Genomic DNA, 23,446 nt, shown 5'->3' with positions numbered 1-23,446 from the left:
AATTTTATCTTTTCAAATATGTAGTAGTGCACAATATGGGACATCAAACTGAACTCTGACCATCATTAGTGCACACCTGCTTCCTGTTCAAAGTATATGAAATGCAGATATGAAATGTTCTCAGTGATAAATAAACTCACAATTAGGGTTAATTCCCTAGAGAACTCGAGCTTAAATAAGCCTGAAAATTAACCCTCGGGCCGACGCTATCGAACACTTTAGCCACGTTTATCATGACTAAGACAACACATTGTTTATTATTAAAGGCACCTCTAATAAATTCTGTCAGACGCACCAACTGCTTCGTCACAGAGATTTTTTCTAAAGCCAAATTGCTGTGCGGGAAATCTGTCAAAAAAGGATGTATTCTGGCATGGATAACCTTTTCAAAATTTTGCTCGCATCGAAAAGAGGGCTGATAGTACTCAGTTTTTGTGAGGTCTTTGTGAGTGTTAGGCATCTTTTAACAGATTACGCAACGAGTGATGGTGTAGCACCGGGGTGCCTGGGTCTTAGACCCTATCCACAAATGAAAATATGCCACTTCGGGTACAATACAAAGTTACAACTTATAGTATTATATAAATATGCCCAGGATATCTTAAGGGTTTTTTTTCAAATAATTATTTATAATGGCCTTAATAAATGACTTGATGAATATTTGTAAGATGAATATTTGTAACATGCATACATGATTCGGTGATGAAAATGCTGTCCAGAAAACGTAAAAAAAAATGGACGTAGAAGGGACTTGTTAAATGAGTAACTTGTTGTCTATAGAATGAATGCTATTTCACGCTGTTAACCCGCGAAGACGCGCGCTGCTTTTAGCTACGCGAGGACGCGCGTCGGGCTCCGTAGGTCCGAAACGTTATTTCTTAACGAAATAAAAATAAAATTGTTTGTGTAATCGAAGAAAAAAATTAAATAATAAAAAGTATATAAAATATAAAAATATACTTTGAATTTAATAATTCTAAAAAAATTGTATTTTAATACACTTTTAAGATTGAAATTATTTATCATTAACAGAAAAAATCAGACTGATTTCTTTTTGTGAGCAAACGAAATTTAATACTAATTTATGTAATATTAAATTTTTACAGAAATATTTTCAAAAAAAAACTTACATTTCACATTTTTTTTGCAAAAAATCGCGCTGTGTTTACCGCAAACATTTTTCTCTCACTTAGCGCAGCAAATTTGTGGTTTTCGGTCCTTTACGCTATTACATATATGGCATCTTTCCCTAGAACACTCCTGTTTTTTTGGCGAGTGTCCTTCCCAATTTTCCCTATATCTGCAATTTCATTTTTCACTCAATTCGCGTGGAAATTTTGCTGCGAGCTTCTTTCTTGAATGTGATCCTTGAAAAGTTCTAATGCAAATTCTTTGATAAATAAACTTCGTTTTCTATATTGCACTACTGGCGTCCTCGAAGATAACAATAATATTCTAGTATTCATAGCTGCAATGTTGAACATACTAAAGAATACTGCCATTGGTCATCTGTTGCTAATTCTAGCAGTACTATAAATGGTTACTACATCTATAGCACCCTTTGTTAAATCATTAAAAGTCATAATTTCTGTTTTTTTTATTTGCTTCTCCAGTCGAAACATCGATGGCTCTGTCATTATGCATGGTGGACAATAGAACAACGCATTTATTTTTGTTTGGTGTGTAGGAAACTAATGTCATATTTCTTTGAAATCCAAATAATGATGATCAAACTTCTCTTTTTCTGCCACAAGTAAAATATATTGGCAGTTCTTTTTTATTTTTTCTGATAGTTCCCACGAGCGTAATTTTCTTTTCAAGGTGATTCTTTACCAAGGTATAACTGGTAAACCAGTTGTACACGGTAAGGTTGCGCCCTGGATTCAAAATAGGCTCTCTAAACCTCTTGACTACTTTATCAAGACCATTTTCTGAGCTGCACGACCGTTTGGGTTGTGTTCCTGCATGAATTTCAAGATTTGAAGTACAAAATGTCCTTGCATCAAAAACATCAAAAACTTTAATTCCATATTTTGCAGGTTTACTTGGAATGTATTGAAGAAAGGAGCATCTTCTTATAAAAGGTCCTAATTTTTCGTCAGTTGTGATGTATTCGCCAGCATTTTTAACGAACTTTTCAAAATCATTTCTTACCGGAGCCAGTTTATCCATTTCTCTTCTAGAAGGACGATCTCTTAGGACATCAAATCCCAAACATCTCATTAGGATTAAAAAACGTTTATGAGACACTGTTCGATGAAAAATGTCAAGCCCTGTCCCGTCAGTCGCCCAAACTTCGCAACATTTACGTGAGAAGCCTTCTATTTTAAAACAAAATTCTCCAAAACAAAGAAGACAGATAAATGATCTGATTTCTGTAATATTCTTGTGTCGAGCAGCTCTCTACCTTTCAAATTTGATGGCTATCTTTGACAAGATATCAATTCACGGAAACAGAAATGCTGAATTCATTACTAGATTCATCGCTTGAATCTAATGTCTCTTCAGAATTCGATTGGTGATCACTAAACTGTTCTTCATCAATTATTTCTTCGTCTTCTTCATTAACTGAATCTTCATCAGTCAACATTTCGGCTAATAGTTTCTGTAATCTTTTCATTTCATCGTCATAAATCAAATAGCGTGACATTTTTGCAACTGCCTGACATCTTTCACATTTTTAAATGACAATGCTAGCGAGGGTCTCGGGCCTGGGAAGCCCGGCTACTCAGTTTCTGAGAAAAGATGGAGGGATAAATTCCGGAAATGATTGTGAATGACATGTACCTGACCTTAAACTCAGCTACTAAGAAGTTCGATAAATTTCACCAAAGGGTGAAATTTTTGTATTATGTTTTTGTAACGACCGGGCCTGGTCGGACTTGCCTGTACCAGGGAATTGACACTCCGTAGAAATGTAGGTTTTTATTGAACTTCTCCTTTTTTGTTAACAGGATTGCCTGAGTCTTTTCCACATTAACCTTAATTTTCCATCTGATGAGTCAAGTCTCTAATGCATATATGTGGTTTTGTAGCTGTTGTATAGCCGGCCTTGTGTAAGGATCACAGTGTCATCAGCATACATTGCGAGTTTTGTGTTGTTCAGAGTGGGTATGTCATTCACGTATATATTAAAAAGTATAGGTCCGCGAAGACTTCCCTGGGGGACGCCTGCAAGGAAAAGTTTAGGTGTAGAGAGAATTCCTGTGACACGAAAGACAAAGTGTCTACCTGTCATGCAGGATTTAATTATGTGTTTAATGTACTCTTGGAGCCCCGAAATGTGTAAATTGTAAATAAGAGCACCCAGCCAAACACGATCGAAAGTCTTAGCTTTGTCGAGAAAAAAGCCTCTTGTGACGTTATTACGTTGCAAGCCTTTACTGATTAATTCTAAATCTCTATACAGCTCTACACAGTAAAAGAGTCACAGAAAAACGGCTCAGAGTAAGTTTGTAATCACGTAAGTCAGGCACAGTCTTCTCATTTTCACTTCGATTAAGGATTCTGTACATACTAGCATAAGAAATATATTAGTTCATGCAGTTTTATACGTCGATATTTATAGATAATTGTTTTGGCTATGTTTATTATAATCTTGTTCACCGTAACGGCTGGAGTGCCTAAACCATCATGCTGTGTAAACAAAACTGAAATCTTCATCTCTGAATACTGTTCCACTAGTGTTTAAACCACTGAAATGGTGATTATGGTAGAACATCTTTGGTAAAAATTTACTCTACGGTAACCCTTGGCAAATCGTTTCTTATTTTATATCAAGATCGTCACCTGGAAGAATCGGCACAAATTTCAAGATTGCCGTTACACAAAACCAAAATAAGAAGTCAAAGACATACACAAACTTGGTGTCCATGTACACATCGACCTATTTTAACTTAAAAAAAAAAACAGAAAACTGCACAAACTAGGTATTGTGCACTGCCTTAACTTTGCACATGTACACATTGATCTATTTTCACTTTAAGAAAACCAGAAAGTTAAAAATATCATGTTTACAAGAAAATATTCGCCACTGTCTTAACACACAGAGACAACCAAAAATACAAAAACAGAGAGGAATAAGTTACCAAAAATACATATTTTCTAACATAAAAATATTAAACAACAAAAAGAAAAATTAACACACAGAGACGAATAAATAAATGAAGCGTCATTTTTTTAACATACCTTTTTTTTCACATGCATACGTTTAGGCTTTCCACCACCATTTCCTCCATCCTCCAGATAAGCAATTCAATTAAATTCATCGTCTGTTATTCACCTCAGACATACTCAAACGATGGTACCCACACCAAAATAATAGCAAGTTCAAAATACAAGACCATACCACTTACGTGCAACCAAACATAGCAATTAAAAAGAATGGTAAGAACCAAAAACACGGGTCCGTACAAAAGGCTTACTATTACAAAATGTAGCCCAAAACTAAATTTATCACAACACGTTGGCAATATTTCCAGAAATAACCCCTTTATATTGACAAAAACTTATTTTTTTCAAAGGCTATTTTCGCCAACATTATCAACATTACAATAACGGAAAAACTTATTTGTCGCAATGGGCTTCCAGATTTCACGAACAACCAATACCACTTGGCGATTTTTTCAGACAAAAAACAAGGTGTACCATACAGTAAAGATTAGCCGCATCTTGATTTACTACTGCTACAACATAAAATATACGTCTTTCGTAGATTTCTGCAGTTAAACTCAAAAGTTTAAAATTGCATTTTGCTTATCATGACCAGATTTTATTTTCTGCACGTAGTTAACAATTACTTATGTGTTGTCAGATAAATGTTACCAGATACAGTTAATTATTTTTTACTATCTCATGAGACAAGTTTTTTTGCTCCTGCAAGACAGCTTTACTTTGTGTTGCAAAATAAATTCCTTCTCACTCTTTTTAGACTTGCCTACACATTAAATTTTATGATTAGGTAAGATGTGATTATCATAATTTTGTTTCTCTCCTTATTTTGGCAACTTTATATGTTGATTCGTTATTTAGGTTACCTACCAGTGGCTGACTGATACAACTGCTCATATGGTTCAGCTGGTAGGTTGAGTTTAATTTCTGACATAAAAAATTTAAAAGGCATACCCCATGTTTATTTTACTATAATCGAATAGTCAAATTGAAGAAATAAATGAGCCTAAATAGATTGTAATATCAATGAACATTTTTAATGACAGAGATTAACTTAAACATAGTTGCATACAGCAGAGAAAAAAGGGCGAAGAAGTAAGAATGGTATACATATACATACATACGTAATAAACAGTTACGTCATCATACACCGCGCGGATAAACGCGAACGGCGCATGCGTCAGGAGAAGCTCTCTTAAGCTAAACGTCGTATTATAATTTATGATACAACACAAATAATGGCTACTCTGTTTATAGGTACTATATGTTAAAATATTTTAAAAGCTTCCTTTAATTTGCATTCTAATAGTGATTTGTTTAAATTTAATTATGAATTATATTCACATGTAGTAATTGCATTTTATTTATTTTTGGCAATGGCTAAGCTCCAGTTTAACTCCAGTATTTAGAGTTTTTATATACAGATGAATACATATTCCTCTTTTACATGGATATAAGATTATTTTTCAGGAATTTAAGGAAAATGTGATAAATTGGATTTATAAAAACTATTTTGAATTTTGAAAAGTGTTTTTCCTCTGTTAACCATAATATAGTGCCATAAATTTCTGAATGTGTTTAGTTTTCATCCAAATAAATAGGTTTACAAAAATTTGTCATATTAATAGTTATTGCAGGATTTAGCATTATTATAAATATTTATTATAACAGATTTAGCTGAACTACATGTTTAGTCTCTCTGCAGATGAAGTCAAAAGTAAGTGGTTAGATATTTTTCTGTATTCCCCATTACGTAATTTTATCTGGTAAATTACCATTACTTATATACTAAAGGTGAAAGAATAAGCTTTCCTTGAAAATACAAAAATTTTTAGACATTTAAAAAAATTGGTATACTTAAAAAAAATCTCAAGCTGCCACATATGCGAAACTGAAAATGTTATATATAAAATATTTCAGAAATATAAATATTTTCACTGTTTGTTAACTATAATTCACTGAATTTGTTATATATAATCACAGATTAAGGTAGCAGTGCTTTTTCTCACTGCGATTTCTCATGTATTTTGATTCATAAATACATAAATATGTTGTATAAATATTTTCAACATTTCTGATTTTTCGATAGTAACCATAGGAGAAGGATTTGAGACTATCTGTGTAAAGTAATTAGGTTTTAGATCATCACTACACCTTCATATACTTTCACTGGAAGTTTTCTCTGTATATATACTGGGATGTGACACTAAGCAGTTGACAGTATGTATTTAAGAGGTCAAAGGTATATTGTAATTAGTATTTAAAATCCTGATAACATCCCATACACTGTCGGTGGAACCTAGATAGGATGTCCAAAGGATATACTGGGATGTGACATTAAGCACTCGGGAAGATGAGTTTAGGAGGAAATTGGGATATTGTGGGATGTCCTGAGGATGTAGTAAGTAGGACTTTAAATCCTACCAACATCCCATACGCTGTTGATGGGACATAGATAGGATGATTTTTGGATAAAATGGGTTGTGTTTAGGAGGTGAGTGGGATGTCCTGAGGATGTAATAAGTAAGAGTTCATATCCTAATAACATGCCGTACGCTGTCGATGGGACTTAGTTAGGATGTCCTGAGGATATACTGGGATGTGACACTAAGAACTCTGGAGGAGGTGTTTAGGAGGTTCGAGAGATATTCCGCGATGTCCTGAGGATGTGCGCATACCCCGCGAGCAACATCTTCGGGATATCCCAGGCATGTTTTTGTGCTATGTGGGTTATTTGTTTTTTCATCAAACTTGTTTTCTGATTCCAGTTACATAGCTTTTAAGGCCAGAAATTCGTCAACAAGTTAAAGTAAATTTGAATGATAGACGTTAGATGCAGTTTTCACAAATAGTTTAGCTTTCTAACAAGGTTTACTCATCTCAAGCGAACATAGTTTGCAGATTAGGTTACCGTGCTGTTTGAGCTGTGACAGATTAACAAATAGAATATGGTCTTTGTGCTGAAAATACAGCAAAGTCTAATAGATCGATACCATGAACTATTAGACCAAAACTCTGTTAAAAATTAATGTTTCATTCTGCTCAAAAACACTAATCTTAAAAGCTATTGGTCTGAACCTAGAGGCCATCCAAGTAATCTTAGAGAGCCAGCAAATGCATTTTTTTTCAGTTATTTAGCATTATTATGATACTATTTATCATGTCAAGGATTTGTAAGAACAAAATCGTGAAAATCCTGAGGATTTTCATGATTTTGAATTCAAATTTATATTATTTCGATTCTCACCAAAACCGGAACTGAAAATTGTGATATTAAACAAATTCAGAAATTTGAAGTTATTCATTTGATTATTTATGACTTGGCATTAAAATCGTTATAGACTATTTGGTTTTCATAATTATTTTTTACTTTCACTGCTGCTTGTATACTCATGTTTAAAGAATCAGGGAACTTCCCGAATTAATACAATATACACATTGACTACAGACACCTTGATATATAAAAAACTAAATTTAAGGAAAAAATATCTAGTAACAAAGTGCAGATCAGTGTTTTCACACACGCGTTTTGATACCCAATTGAGACACTTAAACTATACCTGGCTAGTAGAGAAAAATAATATAAAACTGTTAAAATTAAGACTTGGATGTTGAATAAATCTCACAAATACTTCGTTTCTGTTTTTGAACAAATGCATGGTATTCTCGTTCATTACTGTCGAGGAATATTATCATTTGTCTCCGACAGCTCTTAAAAAAATCTGTCATAACACTTTACTAAAACAAATGCATGCAACTTATACGGATTCGAGTATTAAATATTTAGGAAAATTAGTTCTTCAAATTTCACATTTCTTTATGCAATACATGTGACATGGAAACAGGTTTCGATACGATATTGCTATGGATTTTTAAAAGTTTATTTCAAATTTGAAATTATTATGAGAAAAGTTATTACCAATTTCTTACTCAGTGGTTTTTTCGTACATTCTTGAGGTACATACATTATTAAAATTGCGAACTACAACACAATATTTAAGAAGAACTAACACGGCATTTTATGACGCCGCTAAGGAGTGCCAACATATGGACATTTTCAACCTATTTCACTATGAAATTTTACACGAGGACAGGCACCTCCGTCCATATGCCGCTTTTCTACTCAGTGGAAACCAGGATTTTCCAACATAATTTGTGTTTTTAAGTATGTAGTACTCTGAAAAACTTATTTGACTTGTAAATAATGATGTTTAGAAATCTTAGCCGGATGATCATGTGACACACACAGCCATGCCCACAAGATATTACTTATATTTTTCCTGTATATACTATTTTACTTTTTGGAATCGTATTTTATTTTCTGCATTTATGACTGCAACACACACCTTTTATGAACTGATTTAGTACTATTTTATGTATAACTATTGTAAAACTTCAGATTTACAGCGCTACGATGCCTGGATACCTCATCGCCAACCAGATGTCTTATCGCTCATCACGTGACATTGGTCTCACCCCCTGCATCTGCTATCCTGTCTCCACGAGAACTACGTTCGGCATTTCCTTACCTGCAGCGCTCCTAGAAGCACCAAAGTTCGATAGCCGGAACACAACCTGCGATTTCGCAGGTTAATCGCGGCAAATAAGCGAGTTGGAGTTGGAGACTGCAACACATAACAATAAATAAACATTTTGTTTTAAATGAAACTGCTTTGTCTTTTTAAGGCAGAGCGGTGGCTTATGAATAAATTCTATTTTTGTATTAATTTGTATGCTAGGTTCTGTCCCTAAATTATTTCTACAGTTTTATGCCCATCACAAAAGATAATAAAAATGTAAAGCTTATGTTTGATTTGCAGCGTGTTGAAGATTTTAATATTTTTTGATTAAAAATTTGATTTATGCCTTCAAAAGCTGAATTATGTTTAGTTGAGGACCGCTTTTTATGTAGCCCTTTAAGACGGTCAGAGCATACGCTTGGTTTCAAGATTTCTTTCACGTGCGCGTTCGAAGTTTCATGCCGCATTTCGCTATATAGCTCCCCACCGTTCCCTGGGTATTTATGCCTGTTGCGATCCTTGCTGTTTTGTATTTTTTGAGTGATCGTTTTGCTGTGTTTAATTGCTGCGATATTTTTGGATTACTATGAATATTATTTCGGCCATAGATATTGAATTTTCCCGCTGGGACATTCTTCGAATTTTACGAGCTAAAATGGCACCAGACCTAGTTCGTAAGCCGATACCTCGTGCTCTTCGTATAAAGATACTATGTCCCTGGATGTGTAATCTTCTACTAATTTTTTTCGTGTGACACTTCAGGCATTTTGGCTATTTCCGAATAATAAGATGTTCGACCATAATTATTTGGATAAATTATTATCTCTGGATGTTTCAAAATGTGATACTTCGCGCTGTGCACGTGTTGACTTGCTCATCGAAAATTTGAAACGTATCGGTATTGAAGCATACGCTTTCGCTCTTAAGGATAATATCGGTTCTCTGTTGCATTACTATAATTTACCTCAATCCAATGACCTTCAGGCGTGTGAGCAACAATTTCGTTGTGATAATTTCAAGAAAATTAACAAATGTGAAGACTGTTCTACTTCGATAATGGGTAAATTCGATTTCTTTTGCCAAGCAGAGAACGCGTATCATCAACGGGCAGTATCAAAGGAGTTCCTTGCAGTATGACCCTCGACATAACAGCCAATTTCACCATCACAGGGAAAAATTTAACTCAAAAATTTAGAGATAACCTCATTTAGACGCCATCCTGTGTTACACTTCAGATTCTGTATGGTGACAAAATATCATCTCTGAAAGATGCTAACTTTTTGCAAGGCTCCTCCCTAACTGCGCAGTGACATATTTATTCGCGATTACCAAACCAATTTTAGTTCGAATATCAGATATACAATTTACGAAATACTCGAATATAACTGACAAATGCCCTTCAGAATCACTTTCATTCAAAAATATTTTCTTATATTACCGAAATTAATTTTATGCTTAGCTTTATGAGAAAACATTTACTATTTGTTTGAAACAATTGACACTTTAAATGATTAATCGTATTCTTGCAATGTTTACAAATCCTGTTTTTACATACTGGATATGTAACATACAATAATTTATTTTTGTTAACCCATTAACCGCTGGTGTTGCGTTCACGCAACGGTCAAAATAAATGCGTATATAAATATAACTACCTAAAATATTTTATACCAGCAGATGATTTTGTGTAGGGAATATTATGAAGATTATATCTGTAAAAAATATTTGCCTTCAACAATTCATTTTGTTTATAATAATTAATCTCATACTTTAAGCAAATTTAAGCAAAATTATCGACCGTGTATTTTTGCTGAAAATATTTAAAGAAAGAATCGCCGTCTTTATGAGTGATCTATTTTTAGTCAAGGTCACCGTTTATCAGAACATTACATCACTCAGATGTTTAAATTTGATTTGGAAAGGAAAGGAAAATAAGTGTTGCGCTGACGTCAGCAGGAAAAGGGTAGTCGATCTTCTTTTTCACTCATTCCTTTCGATGTTCTGGTTCATGTTCTGGTTGTTTAAAAATGCCTAGAACGAGGTATCTTACATTAGAAGAAGCCCTACCCTTCAAAGATTTTTTGATGAAGAAATAGATGATGATAATGTTAATAATGACCAGAATGAAACTGATATTGTTGTTGTTCCCCCAGAAATTGCAGAATCTGGTGGCGAACAAGAAAGGAATGGCAAGACCTAGTATATTCAGCATTCAAAAACCATTGTATGGAGATGGTAGACATTTTATCGTAAAGTCCGTTGATAACAAAAGACTTTGTTGTAAAGAGTACCATAGCCAGACTATTTATAGATGCGAAGTATGTAATGTAGCTTTACATCATGATTGTAATCAAGCTTGTCATGCTTGAATCTTTCCATTGAAATAATCTGTATTTGTAAAAGAAATACAATGTATATTTTAATATTAAATTAATTAAAAGTAAAGTGATTTGGTAGATTTATAAAACGTTATACATCAAAAATGTAATCCTGCGCTCCACTCAAAAGAAACATCACACGAGTACAATCCTACTCACTAAACATCCGTAGTCTTATTCCGCTGACGTTGCGCGAACGCAACACTCGCGTTTTCCACAGGTGAGAGCATTTTTTTTTTTTTTTTTTATTTTCAATGTAAATTTATATTATAAATGCTTAATTTGATATTTGTTATTATTTTCATGAGAAAAGAAACATTCCTTGTAGTTTTGGCGATTAATGGGTTAATAAAGGTATTTTACCGTTTTAAATATGAAAGTCGTAAGATTCTCCTCCCCCGACCATAGCCTACTCACTTCCTCTGAGATTACACTTATTTTAGTATCATCTTTTCCTCTTTTTATCATTTTACGTCTCTATAATAGTTTTTATTTTTTAGTATTCCTTTCGCATTTGGTTATTAATGAGCAGAAACGGACGTTTGTCCCTGATGGGACATTAGACTCGAAACAGCATTTTTGTCGAAGCACTTATATCCGTTGTATTACTTTTCATGTTGATCACACACGATATTATCGCGCTGTACTATATTTAAAGAAATTATATGAAACATCCCTGGGTTAGGTGCTCATTTTCAGCCCGTTAGATCCTCGTGAATGGAAAAAATAAAAACTGGAGCTATATTCCAGGAAAACACTTTTCACAATAAAATGTTCAAATTGCTAACTTTTGCCTCTTAGTTCTTTTATTTAAAGAAACAAGTCTGGATTGCCATACTGCTGTGAAAATTATTACTATAAAATAATTTTGAAATTTTCCTATATATTCGCACACTATACATTAAATGCAGCATTGTTGGCACTGAAGTTTCCAATCTACGTTCGGAATTACGTTGCTGCAACGCATAGAAGTAATAAACATGCAGAAAAATTTTCCAGCTGTGACAGAAAACATTAGAAAACCACCGCTTCATCTCTAAGAGACAATGCAGTTCCATTCCAAAAATGAGAAATAGAACATTTCTTGATGCGAAATCAAGGAGAGTATATAAAGTTTTATACCGTATAAAAAATACTCGAAAACTGATATGGAAAAAACGAGCAATATTTTTTAATTGAAAGTACAGGATTCGTTTTGTTAATATTAAAATACAACCATTGCCATAAAAATTTGTGTAAAGAGAGAGTTGTCAGAATTAAACGAAATTTTACATATATAATTATTACTTTGATATAAGTAAGTGATTAGAAAATCAAAGAAAAGAGGATAATTTATTGCAGAAAAAAGTACACATGAACGGAAGTTTTAGTACTCTGTTAAACCACCTGTAGCGCGAATGCACGATGCAATACGAGCGAGCATTGTGGCATACAAGTTCCGTACGGTGTCCTGAGACATATCGTTACACAGTTGCTGTAAATGCGCCTCTGCTTCGGCTAATCTCGTCGGCTGTCCAACTCGCCATCCCAAATGATCCCAGATGGACCCGCTTGGTGACGAATCTGGGGATCGAGCAGGCCAGATAAGGATGGTAATGTGCCGAAGGCAGTCTTGTGAGATCCGTGCTGTGTGTGGCCGAGCATTGTCTTGTTGAAAACAGGCTTTTGGGTGCCCTGCCATGAGTGGCAACACATGTGGCTGAAGGATGTCATGGACGTACCGCTGGCCTGCCATTGTGCCATGGATCAATATTAGGCGTGACCGTGTATCGTAAGCAATGGCACCCCTTACCGTCACACCAACTGTGGGAACGGTCTGTCGCTGTAAAGCGGATCCAGGATTGAGGCGTTCACCACGAGTGCTCCACACACGAAAGGGATTGTCATCACTGGTCAAATTGAATCTAGATTCGTCGCTGAAGGTGACCTGGTTCCATTCCGTTAAAGTACAATCTTGTTGTGCGCGAAATCACTCGAAACGGAGGCGTCGTCGGGTGGGTGTAGTTGGCAGCACACGTAATGGGTGCTACTATACTGGATGTCCCTCAAACCAGGCGCTTTGCGATGGTTCGGGAAGACACAGGATTCCGTATTGAAGCAGCTGCCTGTGTCCGGATAGCGGCCAATGAGGCAGTTGGCTCTACGCGTGCATGTTGTATGATGTGACGGTCGTCTCGACGACTGGTCTGACCAGGTCGTCGGCCTGTAAATGACGTCACGCAGGCCCACAATAAAAATTAATGGAGAGCGGATTAAGATAGTGTCGAAACTCAGATACCTTGGCGTCATTTTTGACGAAAAAATGAATTGGATCCCCCACGTGCAAAGCCTTAAACTAAGGACAACTGCAATAGCTCGACAAATGAAGATGTTCTATGGATATAAATGGGGACTGAACCCCCACATACAAAAGGTGCTGTATTCCACAGTGGTAGAAAGAATAGTCACGTATGCTGCGGCAGTATGGGCCTATCCAATGCAAGGGAGAAAGGTTAAACACACCTTAATGCCATTCAACGACCCTTTGCATTGGGTATTACCCGGGCCTATCGCACCACTTCAAGCGAAGAAATTAATGTGCTGGCAGGCTTACTGCCCCTGCACATCCGTGCTGAGGAGGAGGCGGCACGACAGCAAGTCTTACAACTAAAAAAATGGTCACATTTGATGAAGAAATTTACTCCCCTGAGGAGTATGAGGAAAGCTGCAACCCGTTGGATGTACACCCAGCGGCTAAAGGAAGAGGGGTATACGTCTCGGTGAAGCCTAAGGATAATAACCAGCCACTTGGCCTGACAGCTTACACGGACGGGTCAAAGTTGGACTAGAAAGTGGGCTGTGCCTACGCCGCCATGAGGCAGGGTTCATCATAGAAAAATGGAAGGGCCGGCTCAGACAAAACAACAGCGTTTTCCAAAGTGAAGCCTTGGCCATATTGCAAGCAATCCACTATGTACATTCCATAAGATGCAGGCAGGCCACAATAAAAACTGACAGCTTGTCAACATTACATGCGATATGGAACCCCGACCATCCCTCTGAAATTATTCAAGAGATACAGAAGGCCCTTAGAAATAATCCAAATTTTAAGATCACATTAGAATGGATAAAAGCACACGAGGGCCATGAAGGGAATGAAATGGCAGATCAGCTTGCAAAGGAGGCCACCACAGAAACAGCAATAGCAGAGACAGTTATACCATGGCCGCGTTCTTACTTTAAGCGTACGCTGAGATTGAAAGCCATGGGGAAGTGGCAATGTGAATGGGACGAGAGCAACACAGAGAGGAGGACCCATTACTTCTGTGGTTATGTGGACACAGACAGAAATATAGCAAACACGCAGCTCGCAAGGTTTATCTCAGGGCATGGTCCCTTTCCTGACATTTTCTACAAATGTGGTTTCTGCAATACAAGTCAGTGCGCATGTGGAGAACCGGGCTCGCCAGAGCATTACTTGGAGACATGCCCGCTGACTGAGGGTCTCCACATTAGACTACCAGATAATAACAGACAACCGTTCTGTAAATATCTGATTAAGCAACGGCACCTAATTAAAAAGATTGTGCAGCTAATGGACAAATTAGCGGAACTTAATCTGGATTTGTGCCAAATTGAGCTCCGTCACATAAACCGTATGTTATCCTCAAAATAAAATACCCTATGCAACTATAAGATTTAATTTCAGCAGTAAAAATTATAGACCCAGAATCAATGAGAGTATTAAGAATGTAAATATGTAAATAAATATAATAAGCTCGCGAGTAATACTATATAAATTTGCATGAGTCATACCTTCAACAAGCAATACAAACAGAAATGTAGAGTGGTGCAAGCAAGCAATGTACAGTGCATCCCCCTCAAAGTACAACGTAAATATGCTCAGTGCAAATGTGTTTATTAAGCAAGCGTGTTAATCAAGTGTGTTTTCAAGTGTACTCCAATTTACTGGCACACAGCATTATCACATATGTACCCGAAAATGTGCACTGTATACTCGAAAATGTGCATATAGGCCATCCTTAATATAAGAAATCTTATGCAATCATAAGGCCCAATGGTATCAGTAAAGATTATACATCTAGTATTTAAGAGAATACTCAAGAATGTAACTATGTAAATAGATTTCATAAGCATCGCTTGTAATATGTAATATGCTCCGCGTAAGTAAATATGTAAATATGATTGATGCAAAAGTATTAATCGAGTGCGTCGCAAATTGATTTCAGCATAAATAGTGCAAATATGTAATTAAGCCTCCTCAGTCTAGCAAGCAACATTACAAGTGTTGCCTCAATGTGGAAAGAGAGTTATGTAATGGTGTAAATATGTAAATAAGTTTCTATTGATAGCAAGCACTATTACAGGTGCAAAAACAAACGTTCACAACAGGATATGAATATAAAACTGCAGCAAATAAGGGATGTGAATATAAACTGCAGCGAATAAGTTTAGCAGGAACCCGAGGATGGACGACACTATGAATGTCTCAAAGCTTATAACACATGAACTACTACCAATGAACCGAACTAATAAACAGAAATCCAATGACTGTACTATATGTATCAGTAATTACAGACAATCATATGTAATAATCGAATAACAATGTAACAAACAGAATTATAATGTACTAGAAAGCAATATAATGTGCCAGAAAGAAAAATCTGTATGTAAAACCAGAAAATGCATGTAATCATATGAGTAGCCATTGTAATGCCATCTGTATATTATTTCTATGATTAAATAAATAATGTGCCCGGGCGGTAGGATGGAGTGAGCTCCCGGGGGCAGTTTTAGACAGTAGGACCGCCACCGGGGTGAATTAGGCGTTGGGTTTGGGCGCCAGGTGTGGGGCCCTTGTGTGGCTTCACGGCTGTTTTAGATAAAGGTGGACGTGGTGTTACACCAATTAACCTATGGTGGAGGAGTGGTGCCCACGTCCTCCGTCGCATGTCGCATGTCCACTGGGTCGAACACCTCCTCAAAGAAAACTCAGAACGGCCAACCTGACGAGCTGCTCGCCGAGCTAACCACCCAGCTTCCATCATCCGGATGATTCTCCACCTCTCGAACTGTGACAGCTGCTGATATTGGCTTCGATGGCAGCGTAACGGCATGTCAACCTCAGCGTTTCCTGAGTAAAATATTAAGTACACTCAAACAATTCCTAGTTCCGCTGATATGCTAGAATTATCATGCGAACCTGCGTAACGTGATCCGTCTCTCTGAAGTAGTGCCGTTCGAAGCCTGGGTGTGGCATTTCTTGACTAACTGCTGTCGTGTTTGAAGGAGCGCTGAGGGTGAGGTAAGGAGTGTGACCATTGCCACGTGGGTGGGGAAATTTCAACTCATTGGTCTGGAGGAGTTTTGATTTGCTGTCCTGTGTCTCGTGAGTTGATAATGTCTGCTGATTTGTTGTGAGGATATTATACAGCATTTTTTACAAACAGTAATACAATATGAAACTTAAGATGGATAAGATAAATTTATTTACACTATATACAGGTCACGATAGCATTTCAATATTCGCAAATTAGTTAGGAAAATTTGTATCAATCATATGAGCTACAAAGGGTCTTAGTGTTCGATTTTCGTCTAACAGTTCATAATGGAAGGTAGCGAAATAGCTCAGAGTATCGCACTCAAGGGCTTTCGTAAAAAAACCTTCATTTCTTCGATTGAGATATTTTTACGTCCAATTTGAGGTCTTTATGCAGCTGGTCGTTACGCACGTAATAGTGTGCATTAATTACCAGACGGAGAAATTTAGATTGTAAAATTTTCAGTTTACAGATGCTCTTATCCGTAACCACAGCGCAAGCAGATGAGGCGTAAATTAGGATAGGCCTAAAGGTTAAAGTATAAATAAGTTTTTCTTCTTCAGGTCCACTCTGGAATTTTTCTCTATCATTGAGAAGACACTCAAACAATCTCTGCTTACCTGTTTTATACCCCAAGAAGAACCAAGTTCAACGCCATCAAGTGGCATTACGCAATTGGCTATTTCTAACGCTGCATTTCTAAGCATTTCCATATTTACCCGACATGTATCTTCATGCTAAATCTCCTTACGATCTCACAGTTACTTCTTGGTGTGCAAATTTTTATGGCAATGAGTGTATATTGCGTTGGCATGTGGATGCCTGTTTCCAGAATTCCCTTTGTTGCTGTTTCGAGCTATGTGTTCTGTATGAATCTACAGATGTTGATGAACGCTTTACTCAGATTACCATATTGGGTTTGATTACCATATTGCGCACCAGTACATTAATTATAAAAATTTGCAATCACAGAAATAAAAGCAATAGATTTGTAAAGATATATATTAAGGCAAATTCCTTTCTATTATTAAATTGCATTAAATATGAAAATTATTTGAAAATAATTGTAGTATCAGTACATACGGATTTAAACTGCTCTGAAATTTTGTTTACACTGTTATATACAATTTTAGAAGCTATTTCTATACGCTCAGCATGTGAGGGTCCCACTAGCAATAGAGAATTAAAGTCGCTGGGCACTAGTTCCAATCCACGCGAACGAAAGGGCCAGCTGCAAGGGCGTTTTCTTGATTTTGACTTTCTGCATGCCTTCGTGATGTAACAATAGCATACTCGGAGCGTATTCGAGAGATCCTGGCTCGAGTCCCGGCTGCGGTATTGCTCAATTTTTATGTTTTCACTACGTGATCAGTGCTGGTGTTGTGTTGTACCCCGACAACATCTGACGCATACGGCGAATTCCATAGGTGTCTGAGCCTCCATCCTATAGCTCCCATGTTGCTTTCAAGTATTTCCACTGGTTCTTGCATCTGAAGACTTTCCTGTCCGGGCATCACTTTACCACAAGAGAAATGTTGCAGGCAACTATGACAGGCTGCCTTCCTTCCCAGGCGGCAGACTTCTATGAGACTGGACTGCATATACTTAACCGACGATATAACAATTGATACAGTTCCGATGCTTGTTATGCTGAGAAGCAGCTGAAATATAGCTGTATCTTTTGCAGTAGGTCTTTAAAAGTTATAGTGCTTTGTTTTTTTTATGGTGTGCGGGAAATTGATTTTTCAGATGACCCTAGTATTGTTTAAATAATCATCATCTAAATCAGTATCTAACCCATTGAAATGATCATCTAAATATAAATCTTCAAAATCCAATCAAATTCATCCGCTAAATTTAAATCAGCATCTAAGTCAGCTAAATAATCATAACTATCCAAAAGATATCATCATTTCAAACCATCATATATATATCATTTCATCATCATTGAAAACATCGCCAAATTAAGATAAATCATCATCGTTCAAATTAAATAAAAAAATCAGTATAATCTAAAGCTTCATCATCAAGAACACCATTCTCATTTGATCAGTATCTTCATCATCTAAACCATGTAAATGATCATCTAAATTTTTATCTAAATCACCAGAATATAGATTATAAAATTATCACCAGATAAATCAAAATTATCATCTAAATCATTTAAATTATCCCCATCATCCAAAACATATCATCAGGTTAAACCGTCGGTTTAACATCAGTTTAACATCGTCACTAACCTCATCGTCGAGATAGATAAATTATAATCCTCCAGTTCACCTAAATAGAAAGCAATGTAACCCAAATCATCTTCTTCTTCATCGTCATTTAACCATCGTCTCCACTGCCGAAACCCTCTAAACTATTCTATAGATCACTATCATATCAGCTATAAAATCCTCATCAGTCAAATCTATATCATCATCAAAATCATCTAAATATTCCTCACCACACAAAACACATCATCATTTTAAACCATCGGATCACTATCACCATCGTCAGAATAAAATAAACCACAATCACACAAATCACATCATCATTCCCATACTAATCATACGAAACTATATATCATCTACACCATCATCAATGAAGTCGTCAAATAAAAAAAAATCACCTAAATACAAAGTACTATCACCTAAACATTTATTACCATCATGCTCAATTAATCATATTCTTCATCACTATAACATATAATCACGATAACTTAAATAAAATATCATCAGCAGTTAGTGTAAATCCTAATCCTTAAAATTCCAGCTATATTATTTAAATCATCATCATTTAAATCAAGGTTTTTTTTTTTGGTGTTTCGCTAGTATAACATCAAAACGAGCCACTTTCATTTAGATACATACATGTACAGGTAAAAGTGTTGGAGCTTCATTAAAGATTGCACATCTATAGCTCCCAATCACTAACCGAATAGAGCACGGACGGAAGCCCAGAAGAAGAATAAACCTGCTGATAGTTCTTTAAAGAGAGATTTAGAAGTTAGTTTTTAAGTGAGGAGGACAAAAAGGGAGAACGGTTAATAGAAGAAATGAAAAAAACTAGAAAAAGGGTCATTAGAAGGTAGTAGTAATATTGTAGTGGGTAAATCAATTATTAGCCCATCGGATGAGACCAGAACTCGAAACTTTGTGCTGTTGGGAAAGGAGGGAAATCTAATAAAACAGGTTTTACATCAAGCTTGTATAGAACACTAGCAGCTTCGTCTGGCTATAAATGTACCGGAAAAATGGCTGAAAGAAACACCAAACGGTAAATTTAAAAACAGCGTAGAATTTTACTCTGCAGAACAACTTCATAAAAAAAGTTATTACGTGTAACAAAACTACAATGAAATAAGCAATATCCCTTAATACAAATATTAATTATTCTAATAAATAAATTAACCAACTTCTCTTTGCAAAATCTTAAGAACTCAAATGGTATAAAGGAGGTTAAGAACTTTGTTTCCTAAAAAAATCACTCAGAACTTTTCAAAATCTTAAAAACAGTGAAATGAGCAATAAATAACACAAAATAATACAAGAAACAAAAAATTTCTTGAAAAGTATAATTAATGATATTTTATCTTATATTTTCAAGAGAAAAAAATTACAATGAAATAAGCTATATCTCTTAATGCAAATAATTATTAACCTAATAAAAAATTAACGAACTTTCCGTTTAAGAAAAAAAAAATATGCAAAACTTTTCAGTATCTTACAAAAAGTGAAATAAGCAAAAAATAACATGAAAACAACTCAAAAAAACATAAAATTCCGCGCAGAATTTTACTCTACAGAACAACTTTATCAAAAAAAATTAATAAAAATGTATTATATATATATATATGTGAAGAATTTCAATCATTTATGCTGTGTTTTTTTTAGCAGGACAAAAACGAGCAAGATTAAATAGTGTACTCAACAGCCAAGTAAGAACATATTTTAAGAAATTATTATTTTTTTTTGAAGAATCATAAATGTAGTCTTAGCTTAAATTATCAGATGATAAGTTTAAAAAACAGGATCCATTTATTATTATTCAGGCGAAATAGCAGTTACAAAAATCAGATATGCGGAGTAAATAAAAAAGAATTATTAATAACTTTTTGTATGAAGTTTACTGCATCGTAACATTTAACAAAAAGCCCCGATATTCCTTTTGCGAGTCTTTTTATAGCCTCTGGAAAGGCGGAGCTTCCAAAAATGACGTCAGCCAATCCAGTTCGCTTTAAATATTTCGAGAACATTCTATAACTGTACGTGTAGAAAAGGCGGGAAAAACAACTTGACTACGGGGCTGTGGATTTAATTCCGCGTACTTTCAAATAAGAGCACGTCGCCATTAAAAATGAAAAGACATACAGATAGAATTTCAAGTGTATTCTTGATTATGGAATATTATTATTACATATATATAAATGACAATGAAATATGCCAATCTCTTAAAAACAGTAACATAAGAAATACGATGAAAACTTGTTGCCAAACCCATATTTCTAAAACAATGGTGTATTGGTGTGTATTTTAATTATGGCAAAGCACACTAGAGCTATCTGCCTAAGAGGAGGGATGCCTTCGTGGAGGACTTTCTAAGGGAAACTTGGTCGTATACACGTGGGGAAAACCACGAAAACACCCATGCAGCCAGCCCGTTCGCGGGATTCGAACCTCAGACCGAACTACCAGTGTTCAGCGACTTTACCGCTCGGCCGCTGGTGCGCCCTAAAAGAATGAAACTATTCAAAATGATGCGATTTCATCAAAAATCTATCAACAACAATAAGACAGGAAAATTGTTTCCAAAATCACATTTTTAAAGATGTGAGATGTGTGAAGTGTACTCGGAAGCTTCATTTAAACATATTTTTAAAAGTACAAAATATTATCAGTTTTCCAAAATTACTTTTGTAAAAGCAGTCGCAAGGATGAAAGTTTAACGTGTCCAAAAATCAAAGAAAAATAAACTGTACATTTTTAAAAATAAACTTTTTTAGAAAATATCCCTTTGAAAATGTGTTAAGCTCCATTTGTTAAATAAAATCGTATTTAATCGATTTATTGAAACAAGAAATATATTTTAAAATCGTAAAATATCTAAGTGCTTACGTTTCATGACGATTTGAAAATGGAGTGTGTAGAGTAAAATCTCGCTTTCCTATAGGCCATTATGTCTCAAAACGACGCGATTTCGTCACAAAACATAAAATTAAAAAAAAATTCGAATTAGAATTTCGAAACAATCGCTTCGAGGTGCACTGGCCCTTGTCTAGATACACCTATGTAGCAAATTTTGTAGCCGTGTGTCTATTAGCTTACGCGCAGTGCAAAGGAAAGAAACACACAGAACACACAGACAGACTCTTTCTTTTATTATATGTAGAGATATCATATGGCAAATTTGGAATAATTCTTAAAATAGAAGAAAAATATATGTAGAATAATACATCAAGTATACAATAACACATAATGTGCCATTATAATAAAATTATAATTTTGAATAAAGTGCTAAAATATAGGATAATACATGATGAATCATATAATAAAATTAATAAAATATAAGTATAACATGTAGAAGAGAATAAAATTGTATTTTAGAATTCATGATCTCAAATAGTTTTCAGTATTCATTAGGCAGAGTTCATAAGTCAGTAAAGTGTTCATGATTAGAGAGATCATAAAAAGTTCCTCGTTTAAGTTCATATATTTTACATGATTCATACAATATTCATAGCTCATTTTTGTCACGACACAGCAAATCAGTATCATGACTCACCTATTCAGTTCTAGTTTACTCTCACGACTCAATTTTTATATTTCATTCTGTTTATTATGGATTTTGCAAGGCTTTTTTTATTACGATCAGTAGAAATAAGTATTTGTGACAAAGATCGATAATTATCTTAAAATTCTACAAGGGTGAAAATTAAATATTTTGTTATATTTCGTCTGTTGTAGATGGGGTTACTCTGCATGGATTTAATCCAATTGTGTTAAGTTTTGGTGAATTTGTTTCATATTAGAATGAACATGTTGAAATTTGCTGATCTTTCTTTTGAATGATATATCAATATTTCTGGGTGCGCGAACAGGATACGTTTTCTTGAGAGGAGATGAGAAAAGATAGTGATCACTGTCTCCTTTCTAGCAGCATATACAGAAGTCAGTGTTTATTAAGTTTCTTTGACGAAAATAAACACGATATGGCCCATGGCCAGTAATATTACATGTTAAAAAGGATTTTGTACTCTTGGTGTCAGTATTGCAATAGGGGTAGAACTAGTAATTTCGTCGACCTGTAGATGCGTTATTCCATTGTTCTTGGCATATTTGGGTAATTTGTTCTTTTATGGAGAATCGAAGATAAGATTTGGGAAATTTCGTATATAGGAAATTGCTTTCTTGATTAGGAACAGCTTCTTTGCAAGTTTGTCGAATGTTTCGTTACCGGCATTTCTGCTATGGCCTCTTATCCATGATATATGAATTTTTAAATTATCTGTTTCTTAGAGAGGTTATTGATGTCATGAGCAATAAAAGACTGATTTTCTGGGTTAGAGATAGCATAGATGGCAGATTGACGGTCAGTATTAATATTTGATTCTATAATTAAATACTTCAATTGAATTGTTTTTAGTTTTAGTTTTTATTGATGTTTTCATTTTTGGGTGTGATACAGCAGGAGATGTCTATTGTAAGGAGCAGGGCGCATTTCGTAATCCTCTGTGATGTATATGGTTTTGTTATAAGTAATATTATGGCGAAGTTGATATATTGTAGAATAAATTGCTTCTTGAATGGATTCCACATGGAGTAGAATAGTTCCAGCTAAGATATTAAGAGCAGTACTGGAGGTAGTTCCAAAGCCTCTGGTAATATTAAGCGTAAATTGTCGTTGTGTTGAGGTAAGAATTTTTTCTTTTCTTGTTGTTATAGGGAATGGCCAGATGGCAGAGCCGTATGTAATAATTTTGGTTATTACTGTACGATATAGTAATTTGGTGATATGGCGATTTAAACCCCAGTTTGTGCCATGCACATGTCGAAGATTTTGACTTATAGAATGT

General features: G+C 35.2%; 2 protein-coding genes across 4 annotated transcripts in view; both read left to right on the top strand.

The window, feature by feature from the left end:
• Nucleotides 1–23,446, top strand: part of LOC146997217 (uncharacterized) — a 440,254-nt gene that overhangs the window by 242,463 nt on the left and 174,345 nt on the right. The window lies entirely within an intron of this gene.
• LOC146997220 (cullin-5-like) overlaps nucleotides 1–23,446 on the top strand; it is a 165,043-nt gene that overhangs the window by 64,449 nt on the left and 77,148 nt on the right. The window contains exon 3 of one of the 3 annotated variants that reach the window (XM_085817012.1): nucleotides 8,570–8,983. The exons of 1 other annotated variant lie outside the window; for it this stretch is intronic. In XM_085817012.1, coding sequence (XP_085673138.1) covers nucleotides 8,570–8,764 — 195 coding nt within the window. In that variant the 3' untranslated portion in view covers nucleotides 8,765–8,983. Of the gene's footprint in view, nucleotides 1–8,569; nucleotides 8,984–23,446 lie in introns of those variants that run through there. One more of the 3 variants, XM_085817013.1, reaches the window with a different exon arrangement.

The sequence above is a fragment of the Stegodyphus dumicola genome, chromosome 5 (assembly GCF_044657685.1).
Source record: "Stegodyphus dumicola isolate Sdum_Otavi_A_Nest chromosome 5, ASM4465768v1".
Taxonomy (NCBI): Eukaryota; Metazoa; Arthropoda; class Arachnida; order Araneae; family Eresidae; genus Stegodyphus; species Stegodyphus dumicola.
Note: the sequence above shows the minus strand (reverse complement) of the source record. Positions and strands in the feature narration are given on the sequence as shown.